At 39.4% G+C, this 14,638-nt stretch overlaps 2 protein-coding genes across 5 annotated transcripts in view; one reads left to right on the plus strand and one right to left on the minus strand.

Moving 5' to 3' along the window:
- TPR (translocated promoter region, nuclear basket protein) overlaps positions 1-10,738 on the plus strand; it is a 47,500-nt gene extending 36,762 nt beyond the window's left edge. The window contains exons 41-51 of one of the 4 annotated variants that reach the window (XM_009275824.2): positions 1,334-1,465; positions 2,011-2,101; positions 2,571-2,755; positions 3,602-3,670; positions 5,387-5,496; positions 6,173-6,279; positions 6,691-6,786; positions 6,991-7,147; positions 8,729-8,847; positions 9,396-9,494; positions 10,483-10,738. In XM_009275824.2, coding sequence (XP_009274099.1) covers positions 1,334-1,465; positions 2,011-2,101; positions 2,571-2,755; positions 3,602-3,670; positions 5,387-5,496; positions 6,173-6,279; positions 6,691-6,786; positions 6,991-7,147; positions 8,729-8,847; positions 9,396-9,494; positions 10,483-10,538 — 1,221 coding nt within the window. In that variant the 3' untranslated portion in view covers positions 10,539-10,738. The remainder of the gene's footprint in view (positions 1-1,333; positions 1,466-2,010; positions 2,102-2,570; positions 2,756-3,601; positions 3,671-5,386; positions 5,497-6,172; positions 6,280-6,690; positions 6,787-6,990; positions 7,148-8,728; positions 8,848-9,395; positions 9,495-10,482) is intronic. The other 3 variants (XM_009275826.2, XM_009275827.2, XM_009275825.2) reach the window with 3 other exon arrangements.
- Positions 10,715-14,638, minus strand: part of PRG4 (proteoglycan 4) — a 19,368-nt gene continuing 15,444 nt past the window's right edge. Inside the window, 5 exon segments of the mRNA XM_009275823.2 lie at positions 10,715-10,841; positions 11,842-11,967; positions 12,178-12,357; positions 13,209-13,365; positions 14,210-14,364. Coding sequence (XP_009274098.1) covers positions 10,738-10,841; positions 11,842-11,967; positions 12,178-12,357; positions 13,209-13,365; positions 14,210-14,364 — 722 coding nt within the window. The 3' untranslated portion in view covers positions 10,715-10,737.

The following is a 14,638-nucleotide window of genomic DNA, read 5'->3' on the forward strand; positions in this document are numbered from 1 at the left end:
GGTTGGACTCGATGATCTTAGAGGTCTTTTCCAACCTTAATGATTCTATGATTTTGTCTTTGTAAAGGTCACCTGGCAGGACTAATTCAATCAAAATATTTTTTTGACTGTATAAATAGTCTGTATTTATGTAGCCTGAACTTCTAGTGTTTTAAAGATACTTCTTAATGTGGCTTGATTTTTTTTTTTTTGAAGTCATAAAATTCCACAGTGCCTCTAGATTATCTATGACTATTCAACATACAAGGGTGGCCTCTGTGAGGAGAGGCTGGGGGCTGCCCCATGACAGACACAGCCTGTTCCAGCTGGCTCTGCAGTGGCCCCCCTGCAGGACACAGCTGAGCCCATCAGCTGGTGAAAACATTTATAAGAAAGGGCAAAACACTGCATGGCAGTGTTAGTATGAGGAGGGAGAAAAAAATGTGAGAAACAATCTTGCGAACATCAAGGTCAAAGAAGAATGAGGGGAAGGAGGTGCTCCAGGCATCGGAGCAGATATTCCTTGTAGCCCATGGAAGAGACCACAATGGAGCAGGTATTTCCTTGCAGCCTGTGGAGAGGAGGATATTCCCTGAAGGAAACTGCAGCCCATGGAACAGTAGGCTGTACTGCCAGGAACCATGGCCTGTGGAGGGGAGCCAATGCAGGAGCAGGTTTATCGTGATGGACGGCAGCCCTTCAGTGGGAAGGACCCACTGCTGGAGTAGTTCTTGAAGGACTGCAGTCTGTGGAGAGGACCCATGTTGGAGCAGAGGGAAAAGTGTGAGAAGGAAGGAGTAGCTGAGAGAAGCTGTTATGGACTGACCACAACCCCCCATTCCTTGTTCCCTCTGCCCTGCTTGGGGTAGGGGAGGAGGAAGAGGAGTTGGGAATGAGGGAGTGAAGTTGAGCCTAGGAAGAAGGGGGTGGGAAGAAGGTGTTCTAGTTTTTGTCTTTGTTTCTCACCATCCAACTCTATTTTTAATTGGCAACAAATTAAATTAATTTTCCCAGAGTTGAGTCTTTTGCCCATAGTGGTAATTGGTAAGTGATCTGCCTGCCTTTATCTTGACCCTCAAACTTTTCTGTCTTATTTTCTACCCTTGTCCTGTTGAAGAGGAAGTGAGGGAGTGGCTAGGTGGGTGTCTGGCAGCCAGCCAAGGTCAACCTACCGCAGCAATCGAAAAATACATACATGTATTCTGTGGATAATAAATGCTGAACATCTTCAGAAAGAGATCCACAGACAGAGGTCATCTGTGTACCACAAAGTGAAGTGTACCACTTGAAGATTTGAAATTATTCCACTACCCTTTCTGCACTTCCTGAAGGCTTTTTTATGGTCTTATCACAGGACTACGAAGATGAGGAAGAGGAAGACGAGGATGATGATGAAGACACAGGGATGGGAGATGAAGGTGATGACAGTAATGAAGGAACTGGTAGTGCTGATGGTAATGATGGATATGAAGCAGATGATGCTGAGGTGAGATTTGTACCTTTTTTTTATAGCCTGTTAAATTTCTTGGAATAAACTGGTGATGTGATGCATCTGCACAGATTTTCTCATTCAAGTATTCAAATCTTAGTATGAATTAATCCTAGAAAATTGAGGCTGCTAGTAGGTGATAGTGATTTCTGTTATAGCTGGTGTTTTCACAAGAAAAATCAACTTTGAATGTTTAAGGGGGCTGAATGAAAATGCAAAGTACAGGAGCCAGCAACAAATACTGTAGTTGCAGAGCTAGTAAGACAGTTTCTTCAAAAGCTGGATATTTCATTGTCTGTTATTATTGAATGATGATGGCTACATTGTTCACATTTGTGCATGTACAGATATGCAAAACTTCTGAGATTTCATACAGTTGTATACATTTACGTGATTTTGTAGATATTTATAGAAATATTTTAAGATTTTCATATATTTTACTTTGTTTACTTTCTGAATACTTTTGTGCTGCTTTTATATTCTCTTTACAGCCTATAAGTTGTTTAGTGCTAAGTCGTATTATGTTTATGTGTTTTTTCTAGGGTGCTGACGGTACAGATCCTGGAACAGAAACTGAGGAAAGCATGGGAGGAGGTGAAAGCAACCAGAGGGCAGCAGATTCTCAAAACAATGGTATGGTTATTCCATGTTTCTTCAAAGTCTGTAAGGGGGGAAAATGTAGAAGCTGTTTTGCATGTGTTAAAATATGCACTTAAAAGTAAGAATATAAGGTGAAATGCTAAAGACCGTTTTAACCTGAAATGTAGATTCTTTTGAAATGTTCTTTTCTGAATTTATTCTACAGTCTTTGAAAACCCTGCAAGCTCTGGTTGCTATGGAAACTGCTGTTGATAGCTCAGTAGATTAATCTCTCGCTAAATCAGCACTTGAATAATCAATAGTTTGTTTCGGTGCTGGTGTTGACATAGCTGGCACAAGTCCTCTTTTAAGTGATTTTAGACAAGAGCACTGAGCTGTCCCACTCTTACAAGGGTAAAAATGTCTGTGTTAATGTGGTAGCAGAATTTGAAGACCTGCCTTCACATTTTCAACTCAGTTTGGAGGGCATGGGTTTACTCCTCTATACTTCTGTATGTTTTAGTAGAAGGGAGTACAAGTGCTGCAGAGTCCACTTTTCCTCATGAAAGTTCAAGAGAACAGCAGCCATCATCTGCCTCGGAGAGACAGGCCCCTCGGCCCCCACAGTCACCACGGAGACCGCCACATCCCCTGCCCCCACGACTAACTATTCATGCTCCTCCTCAAGAACTGGGTCCCCCAGTACAGGTATAAACTTTCTCTAGCGCTTCAGAAGACTTAAAAAATTACTGTATGATTTCTTCTAAATAAAACCTAAGTACTCTGCCTATTGTAAAAATGGATTACATCTATTTAGCATCCTAAAAATGGTAGCTGAGCAAACTGACTTAACATGTCTTGTCCTGCAGTTTATGGCTGGACAGGGAACATCAAAAGCAATAAAGCACTCATGATGGATTTGTATCTTGAAATTATTACACCAGTGTTGTTTCAGTCAGTGACTGCTGATACTTCCACTACAAAAGCTGTTCTTGAACAGGTTGTAACTCAGGCAGATTGGTAAGGGCTTTTATTAGTTTCTGCCCCAATGCAGATTGGGCAAAGGAATGTTGCCATTCATTTTCTAAGTTAAACTTTTCACAGTCAGTGCCTGACCCATGATTATGCTTTGATGTAGACCTACAGATTTTGTAAATGAAAATGTCACAACGTGACTTTTGCAAAAATATCCTGACTGAAATTATCCTTTACCATTAACTTGTTCTGAGGCTTGGGGCCACAATATTTCTGTATTCAAGTTTCTGTCCTCAGTGGAAAGTTGAGTAAAATAGTAATGTCACTTACCCAGAATTTAAACCTACATGATTCTCTTTCATGGTTAGACCAGGCAGCAGATAAGAGATGTGGAGTAGCTGCTGCCATGGTCTGTTCTTTAAGAAGGTATGATGCTGTACTGAGCAGTGTTGTACGCTGACATATAGTTGTTACACTTACTCATTTAGCCACTGTCCTTGGCTCTGATTGAACAATTGTATGTTACTAGAATTCTGGGAAAGCATTCACACTACTTCATTTTTTTTCTTTACTATAAAGAGAATCCAGATGACTCGAAGACAGTCGGTGGGACGTGGACTTCAGCTAACTCCTGGTATAGGTGGGATGGTAAGTATATAAAGTCTACTGCTAAAAACCTGCATTGAGGGAACATTCATAACTTTTGGGTTTTATTTTGTTTTTTAAAGAAGCCTAGCTACTGACTTCAGGGGTGGGATGGGTTTCTGTAGTCTTGCAGAAAATATCTTAGTCCTGTTAATTTCTGTATTAATGGAAGGCAAATACTAGAAAACTTCCAGGAAGCTAAAGGTCTTCAAAAGATGTTGAATTGGTTTTCTCTAAGGTGGTTTTAATTACTTGGTTTTAGAATCAGTCTTTTAAAGTGGATATGTTACTGGAAAAAATAATAAAATGTTTTCAGCCTCATCCTAAAGGAACAAGGCTAATTTATGATTTCTGTCTGTCTCCTTCGGCTAATTTTGAACCCTTTATTAAATTTCAGCTGTATTTGACAGAACGAATGCAAGTTCAGTGAGGGAGGGGAGAGAGACTGACTGACTAAAAAAGTATCTTTTCTGAGATCAAAGGCATCAGCTCAGATTTTTTGATTCTGCTTGGCTTGCATGTACCTGTCATTCAATTTCTGCTTGGAACTGGCCTCAGTACCTACTGATTTTTGCCTGGACAGTAACTGAGCACATGGGAGGCAGCTTAGGAGTATTTTGGAGAGAAAGGTTTGAAAGATATGGAAGGAAGACAGGGAGATGAAGAGAATGCCTTATGAAGGATGAGGGACAAGGAAGCTGAGGTTTCTGGCTTTGTAGGCAATGCAGGAATGAAGGACACAAGTCTATAGGGAACAGATTATTTGATATGTGAAAAATCTCATATGATAGGTACATTACAGCAATCCAGATTAAGACAGATGATTCCTATCTATTTATGAATGAGAGTTGTGGTTTAACCCGGCAGGCAGCTAAACACCACACAGCCGTTTGCTCATTCCCCCCCCCCAGTGGGATGGGGGAGAGAATCGGGGGCGGGGGGGGGAAGTAAAATTCGTGGGTTGAGATAAAGACAGTTTAATAGGACAGAAAAGGAAGGTAAAATAATAATAATGATGATAAAAGAATATACAAAATAAGTGATGCACAATGCAATTGCTTACCACCTGCTGACCGATGCCCAACCAGTTCCCGAGCAGTGGCCACCACCCCCCAGCTAACTCCCCCCAGTTTATATAGTGAGCATGACGTCAGATGGTATGGAATATCCCTTTGGCCAGTTCAGGTCAGCTGTCCTGGCTGGGGCCCCCTCCAGCTTCTCGCTGGCCGGGCATGAGAAGCTGAAAAGTCCTTGACTAGTGTAAGCACTACTTAGCAACAACTAAAACATCAGTGTGTTATCAACATTATTCTCATCCTAAATCCAAAACACAGCACTATACCTGTGCTAGGAAGCTACTAGGAAGAAAATTAACTCTAGCCCAGCCAAAACCAGGACAATGAGTCACTCTAAGATTCCTTTGTAGTCAGCAAGATGTGGCACTTCGATGGTACAATGACATCATGGAGTAGATGTCTAAAAATTCTTTGAAAGATGGGTGCCCTGCAAGTGTATGGTTTTTAGGTTGGGTTGGGTTGGGTTAGGTTTTTTTATCACCTGTAAGGGCGATCTAGATAACCAGCTCAGATTTAGATGTTTGAAATTAGACGAGAATTTTGTTAGAGCTAAATCTGTTTTGCTGGACAATGTGGAAGAAGCAAACCAATCTTTAACTTGGCTTGGTAGAACCTGGAAATACATTGTAGGCTCTCATATCAGTCTCTTTTTTTCCAGCAGCAACACTTCTTTGATGATGAGGACAGAACAGTTCCAAGCACACCAACTCTTGTGGTTCCACATCGTACAGATGGGTTTGCAGAAGCCATTCAGTAAGTAGATGTAAAGAAAGAAAAAAAAAAAAAAAAAAGGCATCTATTTCTTCCTATTTTTCAGTGGAATGAAAATAAATTCAAATGAAACGAACTTGTGATTGGAGTAACATGCTAAAATGTGCTAAGTATTTGTAGATGCAGTCATCTATCATACTAAGTAATCATTATTTGAACTGTGTATCATGAAACTTACCAGCAAATTAGGAGGCAGATCATCTCCAATGTATTGTAACTTACTGACTTAAGAAGAGATTAAGAAAAAAAAATAGGTGGTTCTATTTCATTTCCTTCCCCGCTCTCTCCCCCTCCTCCCCCCACCCCCCAATATTACCAATAAAAGTACAATAAAAGTAGGAAAAGTTACCTCCGTTTTTGGATTTGGGATGGTTCTGGACATGTTCGGCAATCCACTTAAAATTGTGAGAATTCATAGGATGAATGAATAAGTAAAGAATACTCTCTTCAGGACTGTTTTACTGATTTTGGATGCAGTCCAAGTAAGTCTGAGAAACTAATTGCTATTTAATTAGCAGTAGTTTAGCTGATTCATAAAAATCAGTATTAATTCATTTTGTCTCATGCATAATTTTTTCTCTTGTTTTGGTCAGAAAGTTGTCTTCCCCCCCCCCCCCCACACCGCGAAAACTAGTGGAATTTTTCTTTATTTTGATAGTTCCCCCCAGGTAGCTGGAGTTCCTAGATTCCGATTTGGACCCCCTGAAGATATGCCACAAACTAGCTCAAGTCACTCTGATCTTGGTCAGCTTGCATCACAAGGAGGTAAACCATTTCTGTACTTTCTTTTCCGTGGTTGCTAGGATGAAAAACAAATAACACAGTCAATAAAATGCAATTCTACTTCAGGTACTTGTTGAAGTGTGGAAACCTGAATCAGTCCCTTTCCCCTGTATCCCTGTCAGCATGGAACAGTATGCTGTTCTTTGAAGAAAGCTCACAGCAAAATAGTGGCATAAGAAAAGGATGAGAGTAAAACAAATAGAAATATTTTCATCGAGGTTTTCCCTTTCAATAAATTATAATTAGCTCTGGCAATAAGTCAAAACAGTTTAAAATAACAAAAATCTCCATATTTAAGTACAATCACTGGATTTCATCAAGTGTACAGAGAGAAGACAGTTAATCTGGTTTTTAGCTGGCTATTTTAATTGTCACTAAAACTTTGTGTTGCAGGTTTAGGAATGTATGAAACCCCACTATTCCTTGCTCATGAGGAAGAATCAGGTGGTCGTAGCGTTCCCACAACACCATTGCAAGTAGCAGCACCAGGTAAGTGGCAAGAAATTTGCAGGCTGAAGTAAAAGTTGGAAACCTTGACTTTCCAGAAAAGAATTGGATTATTGTTGTTAAAGTGCTTATTGCTATGTCAGGAGTATTCAGTAGCTCTTTTCCTGACGTGCCTAAGATTTCCATAGATTTTCTGTAGGAAATTCAAACTAAATCGAAGTTTATTAAACTACTTTTCCTGTACAGTGACAGTTTTTACTGAAAGTGCATCAGCTGACGCTTCAGAGCATGCTTCTCAGTCTGTTCCGATGGTTACGACATCTACTGGCAATCTGTCCACCACTACAGAGGCTGGAGCGGGTGATGATGGGGATGAAGTTTTTGCAGAGGCAGAGTCTGAAGGGTAAACTATGACTTGTTTGGTTCACTAAGACTTGATGTCATGTTAGTTTTAATGACTCGTTTTCATGCAACTGTGCCTGTGATTCATTTTCAATTTAACCTGTTCTGGTAGGAAGGACAGCTCAAACAGGATTTAGTAATTTTGTGAAGTAGTACAATCTGACCTTTTGGTCTAAAACCAAAGATTTTCTTCAGATTTTCTTCTTCTGATTTAACATAGCTAATACAAAAGTCACAAAAAAAAAAAAAGATTTCTGTATTTTTTCAGAATGCAGAGGGTTCTGTAGTAGTCAAATACTGATGGTAAAGGCCCCAGTTTGAAGGACTGGGGTTTGTAGAGTAAAGGCTAAAGCATTCCTGTTTGTTAATAGAGAAAATCACTCCTCGTTACAAAGCAAGCATATATAATGAAGTCATTCAGTTAAGGTAGTGCAAGTACAAAAGATATAGCACAAGGGAGGGGAATAAGCAGTTCTTAAGAATTTGATAGACAAATGATTTTGTCTTCCACTTTGCAAGTGCAATTTTTAATATTTATAATAATTGCTATATTTTATATTATGATCAAATACATTACAAATCTAAAAGGGTATAGGTTATCTTTTTATGCTATATTTTACTTTTTATTTGTATTGGTTGTGTAATAATAAAAGATGTGTAGTTCACAATTTACCTAAACTTTATCTACTGACTGCAGGAGGTAGGAGGTTTGGTCATAAGAAAATGAAATGTTACTGCTGCAAGTTAACAATGCCACACAGTTTTCTTGATGCAGCACCAACTTGGACTGCAATAATCTGCCTATGAGTAGATAGAGCATAGGATGGGTATTCTACTGTTAAGATCTCATATTTGTTTCTTACAAAACCATCTAATCTTTAGTGAATGAGAAGTATATCCATAGAGGAACTAAGTGGTTCCCAGAACAATCTGTAGTTCGGAACAGGCTTTTAGCTTGATAGGAGAGCAAGTCAATCTGTTGCTGGTAGAGAACAAATATTTCCCACAGTTTGAGTTTTAGTTATTGTCTTCTAACAGTTTTTATATACTCATCAAGGTAAATAAAATGTATACCAAAAGTGAGCTGCATTTAAACTAAATTGAATGTTTAATTTTTCCAGCCCTATAATGCTTTTTGGGTTTTGTCTTTTGAAGACAGAGTCCAAATAACTTCGGTATTGCACCAATGAGTGATCTTTAGGCATAACTGGTCAGTGTGGTCCCTCCACTTCATTCTTCCCCTATGTAAATATACACACCACCATCACATTAGGTTTTTTAGTTATTGTTATGAAATAGCTTCCATGACCTTCTCTGAAAGACAATTAGTATGTTGATTATGCATCTGGAGTTGGGCTGCATATCAAGGAAATTACATTGTTACTTTTCTAAAAGCCAGATAAATCTCTCATGGTTGGGGCAGGGGGGACACAACAAAACAGAATAAAACCAGTGGGAATTTCTGGGGAAAGACATTTGCATAGGAATCTTTCTGCTCCAAGATGATGCTTTTTTTTTCCTGAGCTTTTTGAAACTGTGTGAATACACTTACATGTTTTTCCTCCCCCTCCTTATCTTCTAGAATTACTTCAGAAGCAGGCCTAGAAATTGATAGCCAGCAAGAAGAAGAATCTGTTCAAGCATCTGATGAGTCAGATCTTCCTTCGACTAGTCAAGATCCTCCTTCTAGTTCATCTGCAGGTACAGGTTAATTGCTGGAAGCAGTCGTTTCATATCATTTCATTAAGTGTGGGAACTTTTTGGACCAGCATCGTGCACTGCTGATAGCCAAGATACACAAAATAAGATAGAACTCTTAGAGCAAGATCACATTTTAATGCCTATAGTCTTAATGGCAAACAATCTTTACTTGGGCCAGTAACTAGAGTAGGCCTTAGTAAGAATAATGCTTCAAGGAGCAAAAGTTATTGATACTTTGGTGATTCTATCCACTGTTATGTTTGATGTCAGATTTAAAAATATTTTTTCATTCAATTAAATTGTCAACAGTAAGTAAATCACTGTTGAGTTACCAATATACCACCTAGCATAGGTGATGAAGGAAGTCCCAGACTTACTTGTTTTGAGGCTTTTATTTATATCAGAGAAGATGTCAATGAAATAAGGATGCACCTTCATGATTTTAAAGTAAATTCAAGAGCATAATGCACATCAAATCATGTAAACATTAACAGTGAGAAACTGTAGTAGACGCAGACATTCTTTCCTGCATTTTCATGTCTTCACAGACACAAGCAGTAATCAGCCTAAGCCATTTCGACGTGTCAGACTTCAGCCACCGACATTAAGAACTGGTGTTCGTGGTCGTCAGTTCAACAGACAGAGGGGTAAGTGTTCGTGGTTGCTCAAATTCAGACTCTTTAAAATAAGTTTTTAGTACATTCTTCCTGTGGGGACCATGTATGAAGTACTACTTTATACACCTGTGTTTGCTTGTAAGACATTAAATAATATAGCATCCCTGCCCTAGCTTTCAATATATTATCCTAAGAGCTCTGTAGTTTCGTTTTAGTATGTTAGTCTGAGTGTTTTTTAGATCGGCAAACTTTCTTCTTATGTGGCACTTGGTTCTTATCAATGGAGAGAAAGTAAAGTGCAGTAAGTCTTAAACTTCATAAATTTTTAAAAGAAGATTTTTTAAAATTATGTTAGGACTTGAGTTTAGAAATCTTTGTTTTTAACATTACATATCAGTTTCCCATTTGGTACGTAGGGATTCCAGTTATTTTCTCACTATGTCTTACACTGATTTAAAAAAAAACAACAAAAGTTTATGGAAGTATTACAGATTTTTGTAATGCAGTATAGAGTTAAACCATGACAATAAATTATTGTTTGCAACTTCTGTATTAAGAAAAATCCTTAGATGAATTATATTCAGTTTGGCATTATTTTCAAATTGTAGAAGACTTGATAGTAGCATTGAAATATAGGTATCTGGTATTTTAAAGAAAAAAAAAAAGTGAGGAGGTGGACCTAGGATAGATTTTCTTTCTAGTCTATCACCATTTATTTAATAACAAAAGGGAGAGACTAACTGATTTCAAATATGGTGAGAATGCTGTACTTGTTCTTTTGGCACAGGGCCTGAGATAGGATCGGAAGTCAACAGTGTTCTTTTAAATGACAGAAGTAGAATGTATCCATATCACCAGGCTCTGGGGGAGGAAGGGGGGGCTTGAATTTTACCAGAAAGGAAGTGCTCCACTGCAGTAGCAATTCCTTACAGAAGGATGAAGTATCGCATGTACCAATAGTTGTTTAAAAGGATGAAAAGGATTTCTATTAATGCATTTGTTTTCTTTCCCAACACAGGTGTAACTCATGCAATGGGAGGCAGAGGAGGCCTAAACAGAGGAAATACTAGTTAAATGATCTGTAAAGTAATTACAGCTGTGTATACAAAAGTGCCAGTTTGCCTGTGGTTGCTTTAGTGTAATGAAGCCAGAGCTTAAAGCAGCATTTTATACTTAGATTTGTGTGCACACATTTCAATGTCTTTATTAATAAAATTAGACAAAATGTCAACATTCAAACGGCATCTTTTTTTTAAAAATCCTCTGCTGTGCATCACTTGCTAGGACAGTTGTACCAGTCTTTGGATACAGTCTTTCCTGTGAGAGCGGTAACAGGTCTTGCTATTCTTTTGCCAACATCCAAACTGTAGTACCGATCTGAAATGAAGATATGTCAGAATTAAATTCCAGAAACTACATTTAGTACATGGAAAGAATCTTGAAGTTAAAGCCTTCCTTTTAATTTCATTTAGGCATGAATAACACATTTTTCATTCCACGTACATATATAGAGTTGAGAAGCTATAACAATGAATTTTTGCCCTCAACTTTATTTTTTTACATGTTCTTCTTTGTGTTTAGCTAAGTTTTACAGTACTGCTAGTAATTAAATCTGTCCCAAGAACAGGGAGTAGCGAAGAATGCTCTTATACTGCTAGAACACAGAAGTAGTCTTAAGAATTTGGAAATCAAACTAGAAGCAAAACAATCCTGCACTGACTACAAAAGTGGGAACTCTGTGGTCCCCAAGTGTGAATTGGCCTATGTTAAGGTTAGGAATGAGATCATACTGGCAGGGACTTATTTTAGCATCCTGTATTTGGATACGGCTAGTTCTTAGAGCTTTTTTTTCTGAATAATCCAGAAAATTCTGAGGAATGCTTTTACATGATCCTCGCTAGAGGGAAAGGATCTACCTAATCTAGAATCATGAACCATTTTGCTTTACAGGAAAAAATTATTTATGTCCCTCCCTTTTTTTGTCTCGTTAGAAACATAGTTCCATGGAAGCCAGTGAAAAAACTATCGATGTGTAGCGGTGCAAGGATTTCACTCTATCACTAATATAATATGTCAGGTTTTTTGACACTTCGTAAGCTTGAACTCTTATGGCAACGCATTCCACAACTGGCTAGTTTGAATCATTGTACCTTGTTGCTGCTAGTTGCCCTGTAACTATTGATTTTTAATAGAAACATCTCTCGATTACAGGCAACATGTTAATTCTCAAGACTTTTTAGTAGTGCTTAAAATTAGTCTTGCAGAATCACAAGCAGTATCCTCAACACTTCGGAAATCTCAGAGATACATGGGCTTCTTTCTTCCCCATCCCTTAGTCTTTTGAAATATATAGTAACTTGCATTAGCTTTAACTTACTGTAAGAGAAGGCATAATAATCATAGCCATCTGGCTTATTGTAGTTGGGTAGTGATATAGTTGAATGAATTACTTTCGGGAGCCCTCTCCAGTAGGCAGTCATTTTGATTTCCTTACGCAGAACTCCTGCAAGCAAAAGAAAACTTAAGTTAGGAGGTGTTGCAGTGTGGCTGCTGTAAGCTATCATTTGCTTGTATAATCTACAGTGAGTGAGATCTATTGGATTAAAAAAAATTAAAAAGTTCTATATTTAAAAAAACAGAACAGAATGTTGTGTTTCAGAAACTACTAAGATAAAAATGATTGTATAAAAGAAACTTAATAAACATAAGTTACCAGATGGATATGGATTCATTCTGACAGTCTGAATAACAGTTGGCATTCTTACTGCACGTTGAAAGCGTCTCCTTACTACAAGTCTTGGGACATAAGCTGGGTATCTTATGGTAACCTGGGTTCTTCTTTGACACTTCTTGGCTGGTTCTTGTCTGTACACATACTGCTGCATATTGCCATCTAAAATAGACATTTGTTTCATTTGGTTAAAAAAACAAAACCCACCAAACAGCCAGCTAGATCAGATATGAAAATGTCATTGATATCCGTATCACATGCAGGAAATCAATAGCATCATTTTAATACATCTACAGCTGCTGCAGCCTTCAGCTTTTTATATCCATTCCTACATTTTGAGATAAAAGCCTTGCTCTCTAAATCCAACATGTGCTTCTGGATGTAGCGATACCTCCTGCAGGCTCATTACAGTTACTGTAGTAAGTACAATTCCAGGGGAACTGCTTTTGCTGCCATCACTCCTATTTATCAAGGAGACGGTAAGACCATCATTTTAGGCTGCGTGAGAGGAAGGCTTGAGATCAGAAAAAGATTTGCATTTCCTTAACCTCTGCCTTTTAAATTCAGATAAGAATTCTTACGTTGGTAGTACATAATTCATGTAAGATAAGGAAATTACATTAATTTAAAATACGGAATAAGAAATAGGGATGGAGATTTCCATACGTAGTTACAAACTAGTAAGATTAAAGCCTTCCCTTCTCTAACTTACTTGAGACTAAAACAGTTTTACCACCAGATAAAACTTATTTTAATGTTTGTCCACTAAGATGCTGGATTCTGTCCCTTACAGTCCTGTCCATTTTAAAATACACTTAAAGATCTGTAAGTACTAATACAAATTTTTAAAGCGTCAGGCTATTTTTTGACCACCTAGCACATTCTGACATCACTTACGTTTCTGGTTTTGAAGGAAAGATGTCTTTCAGTCAAGAGAAATGGTGTTTTATTCTCGACTAATGCAATTGGAGCACCTGTTGATCATTTGTGAACTTCTGAAATATGAGACATACCTTTTTTGATAAAATAAACAGATTCTGGTCTGTTGTTGTATCTTGCCACAGGGAGGGTTGCTACTATTTTCCCACTTAGCCCTGCAAATCCATTTGCAAGAGGTTTGGGATAGCCTTTATCCATAACACCGTTAGTGAAACGCCAGTATAGGGGACCCTAATGATTTAAGGAAAAAATGAGCTTTAGAGGAAATTCAGTCTTGGTAATGGAGCTTCAACAGAGACATGAAAAATAATCGTAACACTAGCATTTTGATAACTACATTGCAGAACTGACTGGAACCACTCCTACATCTGTTAAAAACAGGAAAAAAAAGTTACAACTTCACAAAATACCTTCTGCAGACTTTTAACACCACCTTTGAGTAGGAATAGAGCATCTTAGAAATGAACTGTCAAGAGTGGTTACTGAACAAAGTGGTTCGCTTTCTAAATCTCTAAATTTTTGTGGGTAGAAAAAGCTGCTTGAATTCCAGGACTGAGTGCTTAATTGGGAATTAACTGTATAATGTCATTAATGAGGTGTGTGCATTTCATTATCTTCTTTCAGGAAGGGAAATGTATTAGGAACTAATTTAGGCCATGTGTGGGCAAGGGAAAGACACGATAAAATACCCGTATTTTAAAGAGTTGGATTTTTTTAAAGTGTGGCTCATAGGTAAATACTACTCAATTATCAGTTATTCTGTCAATGCTTTGTCTCCTAGCCAATTACAGGGGAAAAAAAACACTGAATTGAGTTTTTTCCTGACAAGCACTACCTCAAGGCAGACGAGGGGCGGCTGGGAACTTCACCCACAGTTTCAAACCCACCACGCTGTTTGAAAACGCCGTTTGTTCTATAAAATGAGCAACGCAGCCCCAGAGCAACACAAGGCTCCTCTTCGGCGGGGTCGCGTTTCAAAACCTGCACCTTTTTTTTAAGCCGACCTGCCCCACACAGCCCCTCGGCTGCCTCCCGCGCCCGTCACGCTCACTCCCCGGAGCAGGGGGCTCCCCACCTTGATGAAGAAGGTCTTGCCATCGCAGTTGCACCTGGAGAAGACGGCGTCGATGGGGGACGGGATGCCCCAGCCGTCGCTGATCCGGCGCCGCCCCGGCCGGCGGGGGCGGGTTGTCGGGGGCCCCCTGCCGTTCAGCAGCCAGTAGTAGTGACCTGCGCGGTCACAGGGTGAAACGCGTGTGGCGTGTGGGGAGGAGACAGGGTGAAACGCGTGTGGACCGACGGACAGACAGACGCAGGGAGAAAGGCACTGGAAACGAGGATCCCCCTCCCGTCTTTCCTCGCTCCTGCCCTCAGGACGCGGCTGAGGGGATAAGGCGGCTCCTGCCCGGGCGGTACCCCTGAGGCGCGGACGGGCCGGGTGGGGGAGGCCGCTGGGCTCCGGTGTCGCTTTGTGCGGCCTCAGAGCGCTGAGGCGGGCGGGCCG

Source organism: Aptenodytes forsteri, unplaced genomic scaffold (genome assembly GCF_000699145.1).
Source record: "Aptenodytes forsteri isolate BGI_AS27 unplaced genomic scaffold, ASM69914v1 Scaffold289, whole genome shotgun sequence".
Classification (NCBI taxonomy): Eukaryota; Metazoa; Chordata; class Aves; order Sphenisciformes; family Spheniscidae; genus Aptenodytes; species Aptenodytes forsteri.